At 44.3% G+C, this 26,115-nt stretch overlaps 1 protein-coding gene across 1 annotated transcript in view; it reads left to right on the top strand.

Moving 5' to 3' along the window:
• Positions 1 to 948: 948 nt before the first annotated feature.
• Positions 949 to 26,115, top strand: part of rinl (Ras and Rab interactor-like) — a gene marked incomplete at its 5' end in the record, with an annotated part of 63,000 nt that continues 37,833 nt past the window's right edge. The window contains 7 exons of the mRNA XM_084310065.1: positions 949 to 964; positions 1,065 to 1,363; positions 2,805 to 2,829; positions 19,508 to 19,572; positions 21,112 to 21,220; positions 23,481 to 23,553; positions 23,810 to 23,898. Coding sequence (XP_084166191.1) covers positions 949 to 964; positions 1,065 to 1,363; positions 2,805 to 2,829; positions 19,508 to 19,572; positions 21,112 to 21,220; positions 23,481 to 23,553; positions 23,810 to 23,898 — 676 coding nt within the window. The remainder of the gene's footprint in view (positions 965 to 1,064; positions 1,364 to 2,804; positions 2,830 to 19,507; positions 19,573 to 21,111; positions 21,221 to 23,480; positions 23,554 to 23,809; positions 23,899 to 26,115) is intronic.

Raw genomic sequence — 26,115 nt, forward strand, 5'->3', positions numbered from 1 at the left:
AATGTGTACTATTACCAAGACAAAGACATTAACGATCTAACATTCCATAAACCACTTGTGTTTACACATCAATTGTGTAAAATTTCAGCATTAAGTATGCCATTCTTGAGTAGCCATCCTCTGTCATTGTGTATGTAATGGGTACCATTCCATAAACCACTTGTGTTTACACATCAATTGATTAAGTACACCAGTCCTGAGTAGCCAATAGCCAATAGCCATCCTCTGTCATTGTGTATGTAATGAGTCATTTTTTTTTTTTTTTTATTTTTTATTTATATTTTATTCTAGGACATCGCGTTGTTGGTCAGGGGAGCTTTCTTCAGCTGTGGAAAACCCTTCTGCCCCAGATAACAATCATCAAACCGAGGACAGATTTGTGTTGGGAATGCTACAAAAACAACTACCAGTTGAGTCAAGCGGCTGGCAAGCCGGATAAATTGCAGACAGAAAAATTGCAGGTGCAATTACAACATCTGGCCCGTGTTAAGAGAGAGCGCAAGCTGTTGCAGGCTATGACTGCTTCCACCCAAAAGACCTGTGCAGAATTGCAGCTGAGTCTAGGCCCTGCCACACCGGCAAGCAAAGACATCACAATGCACTACAGCTTTGATTATGCACAGCAGGTGAGAATCCGATCCTATTACAATGTAGCTTTTTGTTGTTAACTTACTTGACAAAAATCGTTTGTTTGCTGTATTACAGCATTACATCATGTTGTGTAATATTTAAAATGACAATCACCATCACAATCACTACAGCACTACTGTACTACTACACTACAACATTATTTCAATGTATCATTTTTCTTTCTTCCGTCAGGTACACTACCCCTCTCACCCTCTTCAAGTTGGGCCGATGTATTTTGCAACACCGCGCAAGTGTGGCCTGTTTGGTGTACATTGTGAAGGGCTGACAAAGCAGGTGAATTACCTTATTGACGAAGGGATGGCCACGAGTAAGGGTAAGAGACTCCAAGATACCAACATCTTCCCAGCCATAGCAGAGCTCTTGGTCACTGTAAACTGTCCTTTCATTGTGTCCTTTAATATTTCCCATTACAGGTAGCAATGCTGTGATCAGCTATCTGCATCATTACTTCAACAATTACGGCGTTGGAGAAACGAAAGTCGACCTGCACTGCGACAATTGCTCGGGCCAAAACAAGAACAACTACGTCTTGTGGTATTGTGCCTGGCGTACACTCCACCGACAGCACCTGCAGCTTGGTCTCCACTTCCTAATTACAGGCCACACTAAGTTTGGCCCCGACTGGTGCTTCGGTTTGATAAAGCAGGTCTACAGGAAAACTGCAGTCGATACCCTGGCAGGCATCGCCGACATCGTGAGGAAAAGCTCTGAGGTAACCTAGTAAGGTTTAGTCGATAAACCAATGTACAGTCCCCCCCCCCCCACAATGTACAGTTTCTGCATCAAATACTCTCTTCTTCTTTTTTAACTCTTTTTGTATCACAAACCGTACTGTATTTGTAAATCACACACACACACACAGATGGACCCTGCATCCATACACTCTGTAGACATTGACTTTTATTTTATCTTCCTAAAATTGTTTATTCTATTAGTCCTATACTGTCCAGATAGATGGACCATAGAAATGGACTATTTTATTGTATCTTCCTAATAATAATTATTGTTTATTAATTGTGCACTGTGCACTGTTGACAGCACTGTAAATCACACACACACACACACACACACACACATACACACACACACACACACACACACACACACACACACACACACACACACACACACACAAAGGAGGGAGGAAGAGAGAGGGAGGGAGGGAGAGAGAGGGAGGGAGAGAGGGGGAGGGAGAGAGGGGGAGAGAGAGACACAGAGAGAGAGAGAGAGAGAGAGAGAGAGAGAGAGAGAGAGAGAGAGAGAGAGAGAGAGAGAGAGAGAGAAAGAGACACACACACAGAGACAGACATAGACTGTCTCCACTAGTGTTTCTTCATCAAGATAGAGAGAGAGGAAGAAAGAGAGGGAAGGGATACCACTTATTTTGCTTGATTACAGACAGATTACAGACTTCTGAATGATTGTATTGTACCCATTCTGCAATCTGTTAATAACATTTTCAATCAATCAATCAGGTGAAAGGAGTCAATATCCCCCAACTTGTGGGAAGCGAAGATGGGACAGTGTTTGTCCGAAGCTACGACTGGCAGCAACATCTGGGTGGCTTCTTCAAAAGGTTCCCACAGATAAAGAAATACCAGCACTTCAGGTAATTGTCTATATTTTATTGTATATTGTATATATATTTTATCATAATAAAATAAGTAGAAGAAAGCAGGAAGCCGGACCAGCACACTCAGGTTTTCGCAGCCGAATACAGACATGTTTCGGAACAGGTGTTCCTTCTTCAGTGTATTATTATTATTATTATTATTATTATTATTATTATTATTATTATTATTATTATTATTATTATTATTATTATTATTATTATTATTATTATTATTATTATTATTATTATTATTATTATTATTATTATTATTTTTTTTTTTTTTTTTTTTTTTTTTTTTTTCGAATGGGGAAATGTTTTCCTCCTGTTTTTTCTGTTCTTATCTTAGAGAATTTTGGTTTGCAAATATTGCAATAGGCTCATTTACTTAGCCCTATTAGCTATGATGAAGAAGGTTTATTTTGTTTCTGGTAATCAATGTACGAAATGTGTTGACATGGATGCTTGACTCACAGTGTCCTGGGACCAGTGTTTTCTTTACGAAATAGACAATATTTTAAATGTGTTCTTTATTCTATTACAGCTTCGATGCCAGCAGACCTGGCATGGTGACGGCGACATTACACCGTGATGATGCTAAACCATTCGAGTTTCAACTGCTGAAAGACCCAAAACGCTACCCGACAATTTTCCAGTGATACCCCCACCCGGACTTGACAATGACAGGCAGAATTATCTTTTTAAGGAGATAAGACAATACTGTTCTGATGCGGGAAAAGACATCACATGCCCGCGACCAACGTCTACAGCACCTCAGAACAAGACTGTACGATGTTAGATACCCTCAAGACCAACGTCTACAGCACCTCAGAACAAGACTGTACGATGTTAGAAGACCCAACACACACAAAGATACAGATAAGTGCTGAGATCACACACACACACACACACACACACAGATGGACCCTGCATCCATACACTGTAGACATTGACTTTTATTTTATCTTCCTAAAATTGTTTATTTTTTATTGTGATGTTACCTACTAAGATAAGATGATACTTTATTAATCCCCTTGGGGAAATTCTGGTGTCAAAGCAGCATGGGGGGGGGGGGGGTACATAGAAATGGACTATTTTATTGTATCTTCCTAATAATAATTATTGTTTATTAATTGTGCACTGTTGAGCTATATAACGCTGTCTGTATAATGACAATAAAGACTCTAGAAATATTCTATTCTATTTAATTTTATTAAAGCACTTTGGTTTGTGCTTAAGGTCAACGAGGTCAAGCTCCTGTCTGTACAAGCTGGCAGAAGACGAGCCAAATTAACTTCAATTAATATCTGAAACTACTAACCTTCATACCATCTTTTACTAGTATCCATCTTACTACTACTACCTACTATGCTAATAATGTCTATACTACTATGCATTGAAAACGTTATTAACAGATTGCAGAATGGGCACAATACAGTACAGCTCAATACAAACAAGAGAATGAAGATCGGGTCCTGAGGAGAGATTATGTTAATGATATTCAGGTGAGGGGCGTTGCTGGAGGGGGTTTGTTGACGCCCAGTTGAAACGGTCTGAAGTGTGAAAAGTTGCCTTCCTTTGAGACACCTTTTCACCTCTTAGGTAATCTAGAACACAGCCAGTTTTAGAAGTTATAATTGAGCACATCGTGTTCAAAACATTCTCAGATTTCAACATATGACACATCATTTGAAAGCTTAGATTCTGTACTTTAGCAATCTGGAATAATCTGAAAAATGAAAATGTAGAGATCTGGCATAAAGCGCTGTGAGGTGACACATATGGGTAAGCTGATAGGGGTGTGGTCAGACGAATATTGGGATTAAAGGTACATTTGTGGTCTTTATTCAGTGCGCATGCACATATGCGAGATAGTGCAGACTAGTGATGCCGAGCGAGAGCGAATACGAAACAGAACTGAGAACTGTAAGTCACAGTAACTGAATATATTTGAGTTGCCTCCACTAGAGAACCTTAAGTCACAGTAACTGAACATATTTGAACTGCCTTAACTGAGAACTGTAAGTCACAGTAACTGAACATATTTGAGTTGACACCACTTGAGAACCTTAAGTCACAGTAACTGAACATATTTGAATTGCCTTAACTGAGAACTGTAAGTCACAGTAACTGAACATATTTGAGGTGACTCCACTAGAGAACCTTAAGTCACAGTAACTGAACATATTTGAATTGCCTTAGCTGAGAACTGTAAGTCACAGTAACTGAACATATTTGAGTTGCCTCCACTTGAGAACCTTAAGTCACAGTAACTGAACATATTTGAACTGCCTTAACTGAGAACTGTAAGTCACAGTAACTGAACATATTTGAGTTGACTCCACTTGAGAACTGTAAGTCAGAGTAACTGACCATATTTGATTTGACTTAACTGAGAACCTTAAGTCACAGTAACAGACCATATTTGAGTTGCCTTAACTGAGAATTGTAAGTCTTAGCCAACTGAAAACATTTGAGTTTATCAACTTAAAAAAATTGAGGCATGGGATTGCCTCAATTTTTTTAAGTTCTGGAAACTTATTCGGGTTTACAGTGCAGTGTATTGTTGCAGCCTCAGTCTCAGAACAATAACAGATGTGTTGTGAGATAATCAGTTGAGGAATGATAACCCTCAACTTCAGAGGACTACATTACTGGAGGTACATACAGTATGAACTTCCTAACCCTTAAATATATATTTTTTTAAGTCCAGTTATTTTTTAACTGTGTTGTTAAACATGGTGAGCCACTAGAGAAAGGAAGGGTTTTACAGAAGAGATAGCGACGTGGAGAAGTGGATGAACCATGTAGAAGGGAGGAGTGGATACGCACACTTTTGTCAAGCTGCCAACTTCAAATGTAAGTCTGAACCGTCTCATTCTTCACAGAACTGAACCAGTATGTTACTCTTTAGTTGTTGTTTTTTTGTCTCAATATTGAACATCAAATCTACTGCATGTTTCAAATGAGCTAATATTATAAATGAAAGGGGCACTTTTATTTTGCACATAATCTCACACATCCAAAAACTCTAAACCGTTTTGGACACAAATCAAGTCAAATGTATTTGTAAGGCCCGACAACACACGTTAATGTCCCCATGGGCCGGACACGTCTTCTTTAAACAAGTCAAGAAGAAACATCACAATAAATCAAGAACAAAACAAAAACACCATAAAGTCCAAAATTTTTTAAATAATGCAACACTCCCAGACATACCCCATGGGAAGGTAAGGAAAAACTCCCTAAAACCTAGCAATAGGAAAGAAATGTGTAACGTTCCCCCCGGTCCTGCTTCACAACTCCCATCTGTCCATGGACATTTCCCACTCCTGAACTATGTCTTTCAACCACCAGGGCCCTATTCCCCGTACCTGGCCAACTGAGTTAGCCGGATAATTTTCAGCATAGCTTGACTTAAGCCAGACATTGCGCTCCCCGACGTCGGATTTTCTAAATCACCATGGTAACGGATCAGAAAGTTTGAACCTGCTCCGGAGCAGGGTTAAGTTCAGTTATCTGGATGAACCATGGCCACACCCTCGCAAAGAAATGCCAGCTCGCTTCCTGAAATAATTACCACAGTGTAGATCTGCATTATACCATTCTAAATTATGTTTTTGTGCTTCGTTTTCCTAGAGGGGGCTTTTGAAATGTAAAATAATAGACCTAAATGCTGAAAATAAATCATATTCAGCCTATAGATTTACTTTGTCCTAAATAATGCACGTCATATTTATACGGATACGGCGCTCGGAGTCGCGATACACACTGCATGTGGTTATTTTAATAACGGATCATTGCAAATGTGAATCCCGCAGGGATATTTTTAATGAATTGATTGATTGATTGAAAAGTTTATTAACAGATTGCAGAATGGGTACAGTACAGTACATCTCAATACATACAATTGTTAAGGGGATGCAGACCAGAGAAAGACTTTCGTCTTGTTTACACCAGGGTCCCCCATTTTCAATTCATCATAACATATATGACATACATGACATACAGATAGACAGTACTGCTACATCTATACATTTATGACATATCAGATTTGCAAATACAGTACTGTTTGTGATACAAAAGTGTCCAGAAAAGGAGTGTATATACATTTGGCGTAGAAACTGTACATTGGAGGAGGTTGGTGGGGTGGGGTTGGGTGGGTTGGGTGAGGGCTGTACATTGGAGGTGGGGGGGGGTTGGGTAGGGGACACACACACATTTTACACTGTACATTGGAATGTTGACAAAGCCTTACTTGGTCATTTACTGTACAACTACAGACGCAGCGCTCAAAAATCAAACCAATTCTGCTGCTTGTCTGCTGCTTGTTGCTGCTTGTGTGCCACTTAAGTCTACTCAGGTGTTAATTTTCCGGGGGTGTTGGCTGGGGGAACAAAGGGAGGGTAGTTAACTTAAGTGCTTCCCCAGGGAGGGGGTCGGGGGCTACTGCCCTCAGACCCCCAAAATAATTTGTATATGGGCAGTCTGACTTGGGGTACTGACCATATATTAGTGTTGCAATGCATGATAAGTAAACAGTGAAAAAAGCTAAGAAATCTGATGGGGCTGGGACATTTGGGACGAATACAAATTTAAGATGAAAATCTGCCCAGCCTGTGGGAGGAAGTGGAGGTGTGAAATCTGGCCCGGTCAAGAACAATAGAGGAGTGGTAGAGAGTGGTAGAGAGGCATGAGAGGTTTGAGTTTTGAGTGCTGTATCTGTAGGTTAGGACATTTGTAGGGGCCAGTTTCGAAACCTATCGGGCGTTTGGCTCTGATTAGTTTCATATTCTCTGCTGTGGATGTATTTGCTTAACGGAGCGCCCGGATTGTGTTTCATTCAAGCATAAATTGAAGTGTCTATGCGTGGATTGTGGATTATGAATTATGAGGAATCTGAATCTGTGGATTGTTGAATTGTATCACTGTCACTCACACGTTATTGTGATATTGTAACTGGGATTAAAATGTCTGATGAGATGCGCTGTTTGACGGATTTGAGAAATTGAATGAGCCGTTGACATTAATGCATTCGATCTGATGATCTGATGATCTGATGATGAACATGTGTCACTGGTATAAACCAAAGGTTAATCAATTAAATGCATATGGATTATGTCCGAAACAGATTAAAACCTGATTAATAGTGAAACTGTATAGCCGGCTCCAAGCCTCTCTGACACGTTATTTCGGGGGTCGCGCCTTGAAAACTGTATTTATATATATAAAGTACATGTTACCTAAGCCAAGCGCATACAGTACAGATATGCTCATAAGCATCTATTAATTAGTATAAATTAGATACTCTTTGGGCTTGTTTGTATCTACTTATTCTGAAAGAGTTTAACTAATTATTTTCGCTAGCAATAGATCTCATTCGATTATTCATTCCATTAAGCTTAAGCCTACTGCCATCAGGCACATTTAAAGAAATATAATCTGATTGATTGGGGTAATGAGGGACTTAACATTAGCCTATAGATTATGCATTTAACTTGTCGGTGAGGCTATTGAGCCGTACTGTATTGTACCCATTCTGCAATATGTTAATAAAGTTTTAAATCAATCAATCAATCAATGTCGTTAGAAAATCTGGATTACTGCGATCGACACCTGCTGTCTTTTCAGCTGAGGCGGCTGTGCTGAGCATCAAGTCTGGTTCGAATTAACGAGACTGAATCCACCTTCGAGGAACAGGGAAAGCATGGATTCAAACATCAGGTTAATTGAATCTGGATAATGGGACTTTTGATTGACTTAGTTGAACCAGGTACGGGAAATAGGGCCCTGGCCTAGTTCAGTGTGTACATCTTTGTTGTCTTGTATTTATTAATTTCTTGTCTGTCATCACCAATCTGTTGTTTGTTCATCTGTTGTCTGTGCTGTGCCCCATTGTCTAGTCTAATTTTGTCTCCCTTGTGTCTGTATCTATGTGCTGTTTGGTCTTGTCATGTTTCAGTATATTAAGCCTGTTATGTTTTCTGTTTAGTTGTTCCACCCAGCTGTGTCTTATTTACCAATCACCCTCATGTCTCTAATTAGTCTGTGTATTTAAGTGTTGTCTGCCCAGCATTCCTTGCTGGGTCATTACTCCTGTTACCCTTGTCCCCATGTGCTGTCTACCTTGTGTGCCTCCCGTGAAGCTTCCTGTATTTCCCTGTGAGTCCGTTCATGTATTGCTTGCCCACGTTTTCCAGCATTGCTGAAGTTTGTTTTCGAGTTTGAAGTTCGCTTTTGTTTACTGCCAAGCCTTGTAACGTTACTTGTTTGCTACGTTCAAGTAAAGCTTGTTATCTACAACGTCGACTCGTGCCTCGTCTCTCTCACCCTCCACTGCCGCTCCTTGTGCCTAAGTCTGCATTTGGGTTCTACACACCTCTACCACCGTCATGCCATCTAAACGTTCCCGTTGTAACAGAAATGCACCACAGGCAATGTGGAGGAGAAACCTTAAAAGGGCCATTCAAGGGGGGATCTCTTAGATGTCAGTGATAGTAGTGTTGCAATAAAACAGTCAAAACAGTTGTTAAGCATGCACTCATATGTGTAATGAAACACAGATAAGTGCATGCAATAGCAACTGAACATTTTGAAAGATTAAAAATAGAGCTGATGGCGGATCATTTAGTTTGACGGCTATTGAGAGTAAATTAACATTGAGTCCTTGTGTTGTGTTAATTACAGCATAATTAAATTATATGGTAGCAGTCCCTATAAGACAAGGTATTGATATTTTTTCATCTACATAATTCCCTGGTGTTGTAATTCACACAGCACAAGGATTAAATAAATAAATAAACTGTGTAAACAATTCTTCGGAATATAAGAATATGAGAAAGTAGCAGTGTAATCAAATGAGAGTATGTATGCCCTATCAGTTATATTATTATGTTACAATAAATAGAGTAAAGTAAAGTACTCTATCAGTGTACACAGGTGCAGTGTACACAAGGTACCCAAACTGGCATGATATACGTCATACGACGTTGTAGTCCATGCAGGTTAGGTGGTAAGTGTAACTGAGGGGTACAATTCCCTGACTGTATTGATAAGTATGGTATCATTAAACCACTACCGCTTTATGTACTTTAATTACTGGCCATACAGTACATGATATATAAATATGATGAACACTTCCCACAATGAATCGGTTCCGCACAAAGTGGTAATTAAGTATTTATTGCAGCAAAAGGTACATAATATACTTCTCTATTATACTTTGGATGCGCTTATAAGGCAAAGGAATGTGCGTAGGCAAATCAATAATGAATGTCCATTCTCTGGTTACGCAGGAGGTAATTATACAACCTGAATCTTAGGGAATTATATCTATGGTACACTAGTAATATATAGCAGGAGATACTGGAAGGGTCCCCCCGGTTGTAAGCCAGCAGGGGTAGAGGATCTGTCGGTAGTAGAGAGTCTGGTCAACGATGACTAAGGAGACTCCAAGTACAGGAGACGGTGCAATAGTCTCTTGATCCACAGACGAATACAGCTGTTCTCCGTAGACTGTAGGTCCACAGTGAAGAAAGCTAGCCGGCCTCAGGCTCTCTGAGGCGCAGACTCGACTTGGCTCCTCACAGGGTAAATCCCACACGTGTAGGCGTCGGCGATTCTCCGCTCCATAAATCACAGGACCAAAACAAATATAATCCAGCCGCAAAGGGCTATGTAGTCGTCGGGTAGATTAATCCAGTGTACATGTCCACACGGTTCTCGTCTAGGTCTCCTCGGGTGAAAGCGCCATGAAAGCAGCCCAGCCTGGATAAGCACTCTAGCTGATACGAGGAAGCGTTGGTGATGCTGGTCACTGTAGAACTTTAGCCGCACGATACACTATACACAAATAGACTATTACTGACTTAATAGAAATATGTCGCACTCGACGGTATAGCGCCAAACTCTGACAATTCAGTTATTAATTCGCACGCGGTCTCAATGCTCTATTTGGGGCCAAAACAGGCCATACTTCACCGCACGTTGTATCGTGGGTGAGGCTTCAACTTATTGGGTAACTCTACTTCTGTATTCACCTGCGCCATATTTATATGCACGGCGAACAATCTAGTGCCAACCTCATTTCTGTCTCGTATCCCTGGGCAAGGCCGGGCATGTACAGACATGTCTTGTCGGTGGCCTTGAACCTGACTCTGGAGGCATGGCTCTGGCGCCTGTGGACCGCTGTCCAATAGGAGAATGAAATATTATGGTCTGGTCTAGGCTAAAGGGATATTCCGTGTATATGTACAAGGAATATACAAGGGATATCAAACGATATACAAATACTATGCAATATATATCAATCAATAAATATATATATTCGGTTTAATCTGATCCTTTGTAACAGCCGCCTCCTAATTAGTCCCACCTAATTAGCTAAGCAGAGACAGATTAACCGCACTGTCCACTACTCAATGTCTGTTGTGAGGGGTCGGGCAGTTCACAAAGTCATGGGGTCATGGTCGTCATCGATAGTATCGGGGAGCCTTGGCAGTTCTATTAGCCTCGCCACGGGTCGGGTGTAGATCCGTCCTTGGACGAGCACTTCGGCTGCTCGGACCTTTCCGTCGGCACCGGTGATCACTTTGCTTACGCGGCCAGCCGGCCACATAGCTCGGGGTAGTGACTGGTCGATAATCATGACGACTGTCCCTTCTGTCAAATTGTCTCTCTCTTTCACCCATTTCTGGCGGGTCTGTAGAGACGGTAGATAGTGGAGTAGGAAGCTGTTCCAAAACTTGTCAGCCAATACTTGACTGTACCTCCACATTCTTCGGCCGTTCGCTTCTTCAGGCCTGTACATTGTCTGTGGTAGCGCAGGGTCCAGCCGCCCCATCAAGAGTGTGTTGGGGGTGACTGGGTCGACATCTGCTACATCACTTGAGACGTAACCGAGGGGCTTTGAGTTCAATACTCCCTCGATCTCCGTGAGGACTGTCATTAGGACTTCTTCCGCCACGGTCTGGGCCCCAAGCACGGCGTACAGGGCTGTCTTTATTGAACGTACTTCTCGTTCCCAAGTTCCACCGAAGTGAGGTGCGTTCGGGGGATTAAACTGGAAGTCAATCTGGGATGGAGCGAGGTGGGTCTTAAGTTCTGGGCCCATAGCTTGGAAGCTCTCTCTCAGCTCTCTTTCTCCGCCTTTGAAGTTTGTCCCGTGATCAGACAATAATATAGACGGTTTGCCTTTCCGCGATGTGAATCTTCGGAAGGCCATAAGGAATGAGTCTGTGCTCATGGTTGGAAGGAGTTCTATATGCATCGCTCGGGTGGTCATGCATTTGAATACAATACCCCACCGCTTCTCGGTTCCTCTTCCTTTCTTTATATACAGCGGGCCGAAACAGTCCATACCGGTGGAGTGAAAAGGCTTGTCGCCGAGTCGGAGGCGACAGGGAGGTAGGTCAGCCATCCGGGGTATACTGGGCTGCGCTCGCCATTTACGACAGTCTAGACAGGTTCGCTGGAAGCGCCACACTGCTTCTCTCCCTTGCAGTATCCAATAACGACGTCTGATCTCCGCGAAGACTCTCTCTGCCCCGGCGTGATGCACATCCTCGTCGTATTTCTTTATGATCAGCTCTGTGACCTTGTGTCGGCTGTTTAAGACTATCGGGTACTTGACGTCATCCGGTAAGTCTGGAGCTCTCCGCAGACGACCACCCACTCTGATGAGACCATGGGCGTCGCTCTCGGGGGCTAGGTGGAGCAGTCTGCTGTCTGATGGGACGGGCTTTGCTCCCTGTAGACAGTCTAGCTCATCGGGGAACGAGTCTCTCTGGGCTCGTTGTAGTAGAAGAAGTTCTGCTTCTTCGTAGTCAGCTGCTGTAATGTCAGTAGTGAGCTGAACCTCTGGGTGGTGCCACAGGAATGTCTTTAGCTGCGCACTCTCTAGGGTGAGGCAATCGTCTATGTCGGGGTCTGTGGAGACGAGTGTGTTCAATCCACAGAACATAGATTTCTTGTTTTCGGCCTCCTCTTTACTCGCTTCCCGTGGGGTGGGTGTAGGCCACTCTTCTTCCGGGAGCTTGAGGAACTCTGGCCCGTCACTGTATAGGTTGTGACGGGTGAGGTCATCCAGGGACATTCCCCGGGTGATGACGTCAGCTGGGTTGTGTTTTGTGTCCACATACCTCCAGCTTGCTACTTCTGTTAAATCTTGAATCTCTGTGACTCTGACTCCCACGAAGACCTTGTGTCTGCACGAATCAGACCGGATCCATGTGAGTACTGTCGTGGAGTCTGACCACAAGATTGTTCTTTGCACCGGAATGGTGAGTTCACGTTGGATTAACGTGGCGAGTTGCGCTCCTGCTAGGGTTGCGCAGAGCTCTAGACGCGGGATAGATTGTTGCTTTCATGGGGCTATTCTTGAGCGAGCCAGGATGAAAGCAGTATGTATTTCTCCTCCCTCCTCTCGGGCACGCAAGTAGGCCACCGAACCGTAGGCTACTTCGGAGGCGTCGCTGAAGACGTGCAGGTCCATCTGGCACGTCTCTGGCCTCACTGTGGGTGGGAAGTAGCTGCGGCGTATGTTGACACCTGGGAGTGAGCTGAGTTCCGTCTCCCACTCTCTCCATGTGGATGCAAGGTGTTCGGGTATGGGGTCGTCCCAGCCCTGGTCCTTGTCCCATAACGCTCTTACAATCATCTTTGCCCTGGTGGTGTAAGGTAGAATACATCCCAACGGGTCATATTGTCTGGCGAGTGTTCTGTATACACTCCGTCTGGTGGTCGGTAGTGCAGTCGACCTTCCCTGCTCCTTGGTCAGGGGTGTGTGTTTATAATGGAGCGAGTCTGTTTTGAAGCGCCAGACTAGTCCTAATGTCATTTCTTGGGCTTCTCCTGGGATGGTCGCCATCCAGGTCTCGCTGCTTGCTGCCTTGTCCTCGGGGGAGAGGCTGCGCAATACTTGCGGGTCGCTGCTGGCCCACTGCCTGAGATCAAAGCCGCCTTTGATCAGGGAGGCGCGGAGCTTGAGTAGAAGGGCCTCGGCTTCTTCTGGCGTCGAGACGCTTTGCAGACAGTTGTCCACGTAGAAACTATTTCCTACACTTTGTCGGACCTCTTCATCAGCTGCTGGGTCCTCTGCGACGTGTTTTTGCAGTGCAAACTTAGCACAGCATGGGCTGCATGTGGTTCCGAAAGGGAGGACTTCCCATTGATAGATGGCTGGTTGCTCATCCCCGATCCTCTCTCTCCATAGGAACCGCAGCAGGGCCTTGTCCTCCTCCACTAGTCTCACCTGCAGGAACATCCCTTTGATGTCGCCGCTGATGGCCACCTTGTCTTGGCGGAAACGTAGTAACACGCCTAGTAGAGAGGGGCCGAGTGTTGGGCCGGGCAAGAGCTCTTTATTCAGATTTTGTGATCCGATCTGGTAGCTGCAGTTGAACACAATACGATCCTTGCCGTTGTGGTGGACTTTGTGGTGCGGCACGTACCATGATTCGGTCGTCTGATCGGCCTCTTTAATGTCAATTTTCTTTATGTGTCCCGCTGTGATTAGCTTGTTAATCTCAGCGCGGTACACCGTCTCTTGAGCGGGGTCTCTGGCTAGGCGCCGCTCTGTGTTCAATAGATACCGCTCCGTCGCTTCTTTTGGGGCGTGGAAGGTAGGCATACCCTCTCGCCTCAGGAGTGGAGTTGCGTATCTCATCACTCCGTTGACTTTGACTCTCTTTGTCCCCTGCTCGAGGAGGGCTATAGCGTAAATGTCTTCCTTGGAACGAATGTCTTTCTTTTCGTTCTTAAAGGGCATTGTCTCTAGTGTCCATAGCCTCTCGACATGCTGTAGGAGGGTGGTGTCTTCTTCTGTCACTCTGGAGTGGAGGCAGTTAGTGGCTGCTGTTCGGTTAAGAGATTTAGCGAGGGGGCCTTGTAATGTCCATCCTAGGCGGGTCTCGACTGCTGCAGGACAGCCTCTGGGCCCTGTGTGGACCCGGTCTATCGGGACGATGAGGTCTGCATGGTCGGAGCCTATCAGCAGGGTCGGGGTGGCACCGTCTATGAGCGGTATAGGTAGTTGACGCAGGTGCACATATTTATCCATCAGCTTGGCGATGGGGTAGGTGTACTGCGACAGGCCTATTTCTTGGCTGGTGAAAGCGTTAGTAATCCTATACCGTCTCTCTGGCTGCCCGCTTGCTGCGATAGTGAAGGAGACATTCTCGCCCTTTATCGTCTTTAGATCTCTTCTTATTGTCCGAATCGTCATCTGGTTTTCGCTCCCCCGCAGCCCCAGCTGGGCCGCAGCGGACGCGAGGAGAAGGGTCTTCTCTGACCCGTCGTCAAGGACGGCGTAAGTGTCCATGACCTTGTCTTGGTAACTCAGTGTTACGCGGACCACCTTTAAGAGCACCCGGGCGCCCCCGCTGCTGGCGGGGTCAATGTACATAACACTTGCCTTTGTGCTGCTTGAGGGTGCAGGCTTTCTTCTGTTACTGTCGTGTAGGACATCTAGGTGGGCTCCGTCACACCGACTACACCTCTTCTTTAAGCGGCAATCGGCTGCCATGTGACTGCGCGCACATCGGTAACAGCGTCGGTTGGACTTTATCCATTGACTCACCTCGTCGGCGGTCATCTTCTTGAATGTGTCACATTGTGACAACCAGTGTTCCTTTTCGCAGTACGGGCACACCATCTTCCACTTCTCTTTCATCGAGGGGGTACTGTGGTTCTTGCTGCTCGGTACTGATTCTGATTGGTGCATGACGGTCACCAATCTTCGGCCATCGTTTGCTCTCCTAGGTCCCTCTCTGGAGCTTGGGGTGCTCCGCATGAACGTATCCAACCGTAGGCTGTTGACTTCTCTCGCCAGGAAGTCGGCTAGGTCTAGGAGGGATGGCTCGGGACCGTTAGGATCACGGTGGTCTCTTTGCCGCCTGAAGCGCTCTTGTCGGGCGGGCGGAAGCTTCTCTAAAATCCTCTCGACATTAGAGTTTGCGTACAGTTCGCGCATACCCTTTTCTCTTTGCGCCCCCAGCATCCCTACCAGGGATTGTACCTTGATAGACAGGTCATCTAGTGAGCGATTGTCTGTGGCTGGGGGTAGGCGGTCAATATGCCTTATCTCTTGTATTACGTAGTCCCATATGCGTCCATATCTTTGGTCGAGTGCTGCTAGAGCCGCTGTGTATGGGGTAGTAGAGGTGGCATAGGCCAGCGCTATATTGTGCGCTCGGGGCACCTTGAGGTGCTTCAGTAGGATAGCATACTTGTACGGTTCATCAGCTACATCGGACATCATTGTCTCTAAGCACATTCGTAGCTCCGTGTACTGTGCTCTGTTCTCATGGGTGAAGTCCGGAAACGTCGGTGTGCCAATGTATGATGCCATGGATGGCTGGCACATCGGTGAGCGTTGGAAGAGAGGCCTCCTAGGCGAGTCTCCTCTTACGCCTCTTGGTGGGCTGGTACCTGCTGGGTACCATGGCCCGCGTATCCAGGTGCTGTTCCTCGGGGCTGGTCGTGCGTCAAGCTCACCCGTGAATTGAGTCGGGGGTCTGTAGCGCAGAGCCGCGGGGGTAGAGCCTGGGCTGTACTGGACCTCCTGGTCCTGTGGAGTACTGTGCTGCTGTCGGGCTTGACTCTCCTCCTCTCCCTCTTCTTCTTCCTCTGGCAGGTCCTCTAGATCCTGTAGTCGTCTATTTAGCCTCTCCGCGGTGTAGACCGTTTCTTCCTTGTAGCTGGGTCTCACTTGGACCGGTCGGGGAAGGGGTTCGGAGGGGGGTATAGGCTCTCTCTGGTGGTCGGGCTCAGGGTCGCTTGATCGGGTAGGGGAGGGTGCCCTTGACCCTTGTCTTGACGAGGCCCTGGAACCCCGTGCGGAGGGAGGGGGTGTTGCCCTGGTGATCAGCTGCTCCATTATCTGCGCTTGTAATCGGTCGCGCTCGGCTTCGCGCTTGGTGAGAGCGAGGTCGCGCTCTGCTTCTCTTTGGGCACCGGCAGCGGCGCGCTGGGCTTCGGCGGCGGCGCGCTGGGCTTCGGCCCGGTCCCTTACCATATTCTCTTCCGTCTGAAGGCGTCTAATCTCTAGACGTATACGATCTTCGTCGCTCCGTTGCTGCGCCTGAAGGCGTTCTCTTTCCATGGAAGAATGTTCGCGCTCACTAAGCGTCTGTGCTTGGAGTCGATCGCGCTCTGTTGAGGCTGCTAGGCTGGCGAGGAATGCCTGTGCCAGCATCTTGTCCGCCTCGCTGGGGGAAGACGCTGGTTGAGGTGATCCGCTCCTGGCAGTACTCGTTGGAGATCTGTTCTCCTGTGGCGAGTCCTGGAGATCCATCTCTGGGGTGCTCTCCTCTTCTTGTAGCGGGTAGAGTTCCATCCCTGGAGAGCTGTCTTTATCCTGGAGCTCTCCGGGGACTACTTCTTCGGTCTTGGCGGGGGGTAAAGTCATGTCGGGTCCCTCCTGGTCCCTACCGTGAGCTTGGTCAGTTACGTTAGAACCCACTAGGGCCTCTATTGGCGGGGTAGCCTGGTCGATAGGGTCGGACATAATTTTACTATCTACTTTTTCCGCGTTTACCGTCTGTAGAAAGCTAGGTAGTATATTGGCAACGTAATCCTCTAAGTACTGAGGTGTCTGCCGTCTACGCTGCGGGTGATCTACTTTAGGAGAACCGTTTTGTGGAGTGTTCATCATAGGCCATGTCAATATTAATACCACTATATTAATATTACACTAGTTACCCTCCGGCTCGAAGGACCAATTGTAACTGAGGGGTACAATTCCCTGACTGTATTGATAAGTATGGTATCATTAAACCACTACCGCTTTATGTACTTTAATTACTGGCCATACAGTACATGATATATAAATATGATGAACACTTCCCACAATGAATCGGTTCCGCACAAAGTGGTAATTAAGTATTTATTGCAGCAAAAGGTACATAATATACTTCTCTATTATACTTTGGATGCGCTTATAAGGCAAAGGAATGTGCGTAGGCAAATCAATAATGAATGTCCATTCTCCGGTTACGCAGGAGGTAATTATACAACCTGAATCTTAGGGAATTATATCTATGGTACACTAGTAATATATAGCGGGAGATACTGGAAGGGTCCCCCCGGTTGTAAGCCAGCAGGGGTAGAGGATCTGTCGGTAGTAGAGAGTCTGGTCAACGATGACTAAGGAGACTCCAAGTACAGGAGACGGTGCAATAGTCTCTTGATCCACAGACGAATACAGCTGTTCTCCGTAGACTGTAGCTCCACAGTGAAGAAAGCTAGCCGGCCTCAGGCTCTCTGAGGCGCAGACTCGACTTGGCTCCTCACTGGGTAAATCCCACACGTGTAGGCGTCAGCGATTCTCCGCTCCATAAATCACAGGACCAAAACAAATATAATCCAGCCGCAAAGGGCTATGTAGTCGTCGGGTAGATTAATCCAGTGTACATGTCCACACGGTTCTCGTCTAGGTCTCCTCGGGTGAAAGCGCCATGAAAGCAGCCCAGCCTGGATAAGCACTCTAGCTGATACGAGGAAGCGTTGGTGATGCTGGTCACTGTAGAACTTTAGCCGCACGATACACTATACACAAATAGACTATTACTGACTTAATAGAAATATGTCGCACTCGACGGTATAGCGCCAAACTCTGACAATTCAGTTATTAATTCGCACGCGGTCTCAATGCTCTATTTGGGGCCAAAACAGGCCATACTTCACCGCACGTTGTATCGTGGGTGAGGCTTCAACTTATTGGGTAACTCTACTTCTGTATTCACCTGCGCCATATTTATATGCACGGCGAACAATCTAGTGCCAACCTCATTTCTGTCTCGTATCCCTGGGCAAGGCCGGGCATGTACAGACATGTCTTGTCGGTGGCCTTGAACCTGACTCTGGAGGCATGGCTCTGGCGCCTGTGGACCGCTGTCCAATAGGAGAATGAAATATTATGGTCTGGTCTAGGCTAAAGGGATATTCCGTGTATATGTACTAGGGGTGGGAATCATCAGTTTCATCACGATACGATACAATATCGATTCTTTGGACAACGATACGATATTTGCCGATATCACAAAGTCTGCCACGATACGATACAATTCAATTCAGGTGCCTGCGATCGATATGAGGCGATATTATGTGCCCATTTAACACAATCAGTCACATTTAGATCAACTAAAAAAAGGCTACGGAAATATCAATTGATGTATTTATTTTTGAGCTCTTCCAGACATTTAAATGAAAAACAATCTATTGTTTTTAATACAAATAGACCTCCTGTTCACTTTTGTTTTTTTATATTGAGCTTTAACACACACACAGACACACACACACACACAGTCCCCCACAGCCCCCACCCCTCCTCCTTCCAAGTCCCCTCTCCACTCTCCTGTTCTCTCTCACGGTTAGCTGCTTAGCTTTTAAGCAGCCAACGCGACGTTCATTTAGATATTTAACGCGACGTTGGCATAAAGGAATGGCGACGATGCAACGCCTGTTATATGCATTTGACCCGTTGCGGGGAAAAAACTGCACAGACTTATATCGGCTCGCAAAATAGACGCTCTGTAGTGCTTTACAGCAGACGCAAACACTGCTGTAATGTGTACACGGAGTTTCACAATACTGGGCGCCGGCGGATATGACTCGCGGGGATTTTCAAAATAAGAGTATCGCAATATGAATCGATCTTTTTACGTTGCGTCGATCCTATTTGATTATTGATAATAGATCGATATATCGATCTGGATCGATGTATTGTCCCACCCCTAATATGTACAAGGAATATACAAGGGATATCAAACGATATACAAATACTATGCAATATATATCAATCAATAAATATATATATTCGGTTTAATCTGATCCTTTGTAACAGTAAGAGTGCTCCTAATCTTGGCTAGCTCCTCATAGAGGGGGTGGGAGGGGTTATCCAGGATTGTGGCCAGCTTCCTTCTCATCCTCCTCTCTGCCACCACCTCTAGTTTGACAAGCTCGACTCCCACCACAGAGCTAGCCTTCTTCACCATCTTGTTCAGTTTAGGTTAGGTGTGTGTGTGTGTGTGTGTGTGTGTGTGTGTGTGTGTGTGTGTGTGTGTGTGTGTGTGTGTGTGTGTGTGTGTGTGTGTGTGTGTGTGTGTGTGTGTGTGTGTGTGTGTGTGTGTGTGTGTGTGTGTGTGTGTGTGTGTGTGTGTGTGTGTGTGTGTGTGTGTGTGTGTGTGTGTGTGTGTAAATAATGTCTCACATTTCTTTGAGACAGTTCCTTCTTTTAACGTCTATCAGATGAAAAACAGCACACGCGCACAACATTCAGAGATGCATGCAGAAGTGGCGTTGGATACAACAAGGTGTGTCACAAGAGAGATTGCATTTTAAATGGATGCACCATGAGAAAGTGATACAAGAGAGAGAGAGAGAGAGAGAGAATGCTGTGTTGCACGGTTTTGTGGTCCATTCAGAAATAATATTTTGGTTTAATAGAAGGACACTAATATCCACCCTGCAGCGAGTGACTGACATGTGAGTATGGAGTTTAACGAGCGGCGTGTCGACTAACACTTTCTCACACTGTCAAAGGAAGGACTTTCATTTTCCTTTTTTGGTACTGGTATATTCATCTATAGATTTACTATAGAAGATATTTCCTATATATTACATTTAGATTACATGTAAGAGATACTTTTAGTGTGAAGATTCCAGTTCTACTTGTGTGGTATAGTTGATTTGGTTTTAGTCTATCATTTAATCGGTTGATTTGGTTTTAGTTGTTTGATTGTGTGATGTGTGCCGGGTGCCAGTGTATGGCAGCCATTGAGCCTGCGTAGCCCAAGGTTGGGTGCTACCAGTGGTGGTGAAGGAGGCAATTTCCACCCTACATTGTAAAGAGCTTTGAGTGTCTAGAAAAGCGCTATATAAATGCAAGTAATTAATTAATTAATATAGGTAATAAAGACTTTGAATATGAGTCCATGCAGGTTTTAGTGGGCAGTAGTCCATCTGAGGGGGTTGTGGAGCCTGGTGGACATTGGCCACTGGTTTCTCCAGTGAAGGACAGCCCTACTGTTTTGGTGTGTAAATACTGTATATGACTGGTAGAACAGGTCAAAGTGGTGAGACTTGCTGTCAGGTTTGTGTCGTGACTTTCTTTGAATTGCCGAGGCGATATTTGTGTCCGTGTAACGTCTCGATCACACAGCTGTAGACACGTGTCCGTTGTGCATTTGAAAAAGTATGACTTTCTGACACTTGGTGAACTGCTCTTGCTCGCAATCTGACAACATCTATTCCTGTACACACTGCACCCAAAAGCCACTGTGTGTGTGTGTGTCAGTTCCAAATTCAGATATTTGGTGTGAGTGTATGACTTTCTCAGTCTTAGCGATAACGACATGCACATTGCTGCTCCAGCACCAGCAGTCACTTGGCTCCACCAGCCAGGTTTGGAGGTGCGGTGGACTAAACCATTTTGCGCCTTTAGAAAAGGGAGAGAGGGGCCTCAGAGAGCCAATTTGATACACAGTTCAGTCTATTTATTAGGCCAATTTCAATGTAGTTAGGACACTAATTACTTAGACATGTAAATGAGCCACCTTGGGGCCCAGGATAGTCTGTTCCACTTTCCCCTCCACTATCACAACCCTGGTTGGTTTGGTCCAGAGTGGTCTTTGCATGCATCTTGGCTCTACTACTGTACGTATGTGCCTGAATTATTACTCAAACAACAGAGCGTCCTATTTTAGTCAGTTTCCAGAAAAAAAACCTGCAGTCTCTCTCTATATTGGTACATGAAAGAGATATTAAATATTACACAATAAAATATGTTTTCTGACTCTTACCCACATCACAGCAAAGTCTCTCTCTCTATCTGACTCTCTCTCTCTCTCCAGAGTTTCCTGGTAAGACACTGCCAGTCAGCCCAGCCCAACCTGTTATGTGTGTCTACCGGAGACAAGAGTGAAGCGATTGCTGACTACCCTATACATAATACCAATACAGGTAGGGACCACACACACACACACACACACACACACACACACACACACACACACACACACACACACACACACACACACACACTACCTGTATTGTGCACATGCCAGTGCTGGGCTGTGTGTCATGGGATCCGTCAGCAGGTCAGGAATTGGACACAGCCAGACACATACATACATGCACACACACATCAGGCAGACATCTACACTATGAAATAAACAAGTCTTACCTCTATGTAAGTCAGGGGTTCTCAAACCTTTTTACCACAACCCCATTTTATTTAGGAATTTCTTTGGTGACCCCACACTTAATGTATCGCGTAATCAATGTGGAATTAAGGAATATCAAAATAAAAGCACACGTTGTTGAACTTGACCATTGACAATTTAATTAATTAATTAATTAATTAATTAATTTAATGTTTATAATACACATTTATAAAACGAGGCATATTTAGCCAAAATATTTTTTTATTCTTTTTTTTACTTGCCAATGCCCCACTGTCACCTACCCACGACCCCACTTTGGGTCACGACCGGTAGTTTGAGAACCGCTGAAAGTGCATCTATAAATAAGCTAGCAACCACTGATGTCACTGTTGTCCACTGTCAACACCAGCATTCCTCCTAGCCTGACCCGTCAGCAGGGGTGTAAAAAGTACCCAGAAATGATACTTAAGTGAAAGTATGGGTACAGTCTCAAAATCTTACTCAAGTAAAAGTCAGAGTATCTGGCTAAAAACACACTTGAGTAAAAGTCTAAAAGTTTCTACTTTTAAATGTACTTAAGTACTAAAAAGTAAAAGTAAAAACTTTTTTCTGATTCTTCTGTTAGCAGGTGTTTAATCAAAGATCCCCGCTTTCTTGCACAAGGACCAATCAGCATGGGTATGGGCGGGTTCATTTTTCATTGATGGGGATTTGATTGGCTGTTCTTAAATAAAGTGCGTCCGCAGGATTAATAACGTTAACGTTAGTTCGGCCAGAGAAACAAATATACTAATTAAAATCGTTGTACCTGCGAGATTTGTACTTTGTAGGTCTGCATTTTAAATGTAAGGAGTAAAAAATATATATTTCTTCTCTGAAATGTTATTGAGTAAAAGTACACGTATACAAACCTAATAATACTAGAGTAAAGTACAAATCCCCCAAAACAGTACTTAAGTATTGAAACGAAGTACAATTACTCAAGTACTTTACACCCCTGCCCGTCAGACCCATGGAGTGTACAGATACACAGGCAAACTCTCCATTGGGTCTGTGGCACATTCAGAAATAAACAAATAACTTGCTGGAGAAAACCAAAAACTTTGGAAGTTGGTCAAACTACACCTCAACTGGGAAATAGTTATTTTACTGGAAATGACAGAGCATATACAACATTTCTGGCTATTTATGTTAAGAAGAAGCAACATGTCAAATCTGATAACAGTACCGGTGAAAAAATGGGTTTTGCGTAAAGGAAATATTTACTTTTGAGAATATATTTGTTATTATTACATGGCGTTTTAACATTCGCCGAAATGCTTGATTGTGATTGGTCAATAGCGCTCGTCAGAGGTCCGTTATTACTCGATAACGGACCTCTGCCGAGCAATAATGACCGCTGTGCGCAGCTGTAGCAATCAAGCCTACTGACACACACTGCATCAGTGCAGCCAATCAGACACACCTGCCGGCTGCTGGCGAAGCTGCCGGCGATGACAGCGGAGCAACAGAACAGAACTGCGTCTGCATTTGATCTCGTCTTGTCGATGGTGTAAAATGAATTAGGTATATTGTTAGTAAGTTAGCCATGTAATAAGCGGGATAATGTATAGCTATACTCGGTCATTGTCGCAAAATAATTTACCTTCACTACGTTTAAAGAACACCTCGGCGAGGCGCCTCTGTGTTCTAAACTCCGTGTCGGTCAATTATTTTGCGACAATGACCTCGTAGCTATACATTATCCCTTACTTATTAGCTTGGTTTACATTATGCAGCTCGTACAAAAAAACTTAATATTTATGGTTACTTTTGTTTGTTTTGTTTTTTTATGTTTTATGAAACTACTACAGCAGCCATAGAGGCAAAATCTGATAATATCTAAAAACTTTCCAATCCAGCCAAAATCTGCTTTTCATTCTATCATTCTACTCTTCTCCTGAATCTGGTCCGATCTGAAACCCCAATAACAGTCATGACAGAAAACAATAGTCTATACTTAATTCCCTTTCTCTCTTCCTCCCTCTCTCCCTCTTGTCTGTCTCTCTGTCTCTCAGTCTTCCAGCTGTCTCAGTCTCGTCTGGGTTTCTGTGACGTGGCTCAGCTGGTCCTCTTCTATTCTCTGAGCAGGTGAGTCGTGCTCCACCGACCAGTGACACTTCTGACATCATTTGGCTATTTATGATAATAATAAATAATAAATAATAATAATAATAATAATAATAATAATAATAATAATAATAATAATAATAATAATAATAATGAGAAAAATAAAAAGTAGGCGGGGCCCTGGGCGGACCACAGAAGAACGTTGAGAATCGCGGCTGTACAAAATGAAGATGTGGATTGATAGTGGTGTGTTTCTGTCTCTCTGTCTTTTCATCAGAGATGTGCTGTCCGTCTGTCTGTCCATCCCTGCATGGATCTACTCTCTGATGGACCAGACTGAATCTAGTCTCCTTCAACTGGGACCCAGTGAGTGTCTCTCTCTGTGTCTCTCTCTCTCTCTCTCTCTCTCTCTGAGTGCATGCTGGGAGTGAGATTGGTTTGAGTGAGAGGTGTGTGGACATGGTTGTGAGTGCTTCTATTTTCTATCTTTATCGATCTTTTTCTTATCTATTTATGTGAATATTGTAACTAGTGTGTAGTGTTAATTTGCTGTGTTTATAGGGGTAAGTAGGGGGCTTGTTTGGCAGCTGGTTGGCATGCTACGTCAGTATGGAGTTTACCAAACTCAGCAGGAAACATGGAGTAGAAATCTCTGCTAGTAATGTTTCTGTAGAGGACTGTAGTTTAGCTGTGGCTGAAGTTGTTATTCAGAGCAGCATTAAGACTGCTGCTCTGATGAGGAGTGGTGATCTTTCTAGACTGTGTGGAGAAAGTGAAGAAAGTGATTGAAACTGGAGTAAGTATTGACGGTGTTTGTTACCGTGACTCCTCTCATATCCATATCCAACATTCCACCATTCATCAGTGACTAAATGTTAATAAGTCAATTATCACGATGGGAGGATCATTTCCCAGATTAGGAAACTGTCATCAGGATGTAAATCTCTGCTCCGTTTCACACAGACGTCAGGTTTGAATGATTCTTAACCAGTGTTGGGCAAGTTACTTTAAAAAAGTAACTAGTTACAGTTACTAGTTACTACTTCCAAAAAGTTACAAAATTACTTACTCAGTTACAAATTATAGAAGTAACTAGTTACTTCAGAAAGTAACTATTGCGTTACTTTCAAGATTTTCTTTTTTACATAAACAACATACACAAATCTAAATTTTAATTTTAATTAACAGATTGCAGAATGGGTACAGTACAGTACAGCTCAATACACACAATTGTTAAGGGGATGCAGACCAGAGAAAGACTTTCGTCTTGTTTACATCAGGGTCCCCCATTTTCAATTCATGACATTTATGACATACATGACACAGATATAAGAATCTAATCTAATCATCTAAACTAATCTAATCATGACATTTAAGACATGCATGACATACAGATATCTCTGAGCACCAGACTGTGCTATTAAACCAGGAAGTGCAGCACTGTTGATAAGGCTGTCAGCAGTAGCCTCCACTACTGTATAGTGCCCTGCACTGCAACACAACAAAAGTGAACAAAAAACGCTCATGGACCCGCGGTCTCACGCTGACTGAGTCGCTCGTGTTGTTCGTTGGATTTGTTTTGGATTATTTGGGCTAAAAATGTACACTACACGGACCGCGGTCTCACGCTGACTGATCGCTTGTGTTGTCGCGCTGTGTGTCAGACTCTGGATGCTTTAGACACCCGCCCACCTCTACCTCTGATTGGCTTACCATGACATTTTACTCAACCTCAGCCAATCGCGCGCTGAGGTTGGCTGAGAAGGACAGAATGCCTCTTGGCACAGATCTTTCTGATAAAAAAAAAGCTTCATTCATAGTAACGCGCCGCATTTTTTTGCAGTAACGGTAACGGCGTTATTAAGATTGCAAGTGTAATCCGTTAGATTACTCGTTAATGAAAAAACGAACGCTGTTAGTAACGCTGTTACTTATAACGCCGTTACTCCCATAGCTGTTCTTAACACATTCAGGGCCATTGGGATTAGACTATGAGGCCAGCTTGAGGCCAGCTTTTCATTACAAGTTTTCACTGTGCGTGAGGTTGTTTGTTGAGCTAAATCTATATTTTATATTATTGCTATGTGTCCATTGTCAATTGACAGTATAACCTTCCCTTCAATATGCCATAAAGAAATAATTTTTTCATCAATGCGTTCCCGTTTTATAGCATCGTGAATATGAACTATATACCGCAATGGTCTGGGGTAATTCCTGCAAAGCTAGTTATATTTCGTACTTGCATCGCGTCCCGCTCTTAAGCCATATCGAGATATACCTCATCTCATGTACCTATTGTACTCCATCAACGAATAAAACCAGAATACACCCCTCACCTGCCAGGCCCGCCCCATAGTGGCGTGCTACATAGTACTGGGCATGGCCACCACTCACTCTTCCTCTATTTTCGTTTCCATCATAGCGGATGCAAGACGCCCTATGCAACTAGTTGATTTGAAAAGTTTAGATAATATTGGTTACTTACGGAGATTTGCTTACCCCTGGAATCTTCGGGGTATGTTCCAACGACACGTCGGGTCTATTCTGATGTTTCCTCGTCTTGTGGCAGCAGATCGAGGAACA

The sequence above is a fragment of the Notolepis coatsorum genome, assembly GCF_963971535.1.
Source record: "Notolepis coatsorum genome assembly, chromosome: 1".
Classification (NCBI taxonomy): domain Eukaryota; kingdom Metazoa; phylum Chordata; class Actinopteri; order Aulopiformes; family Paralepididae; genus Notolepis; species Notolepis coatsorum.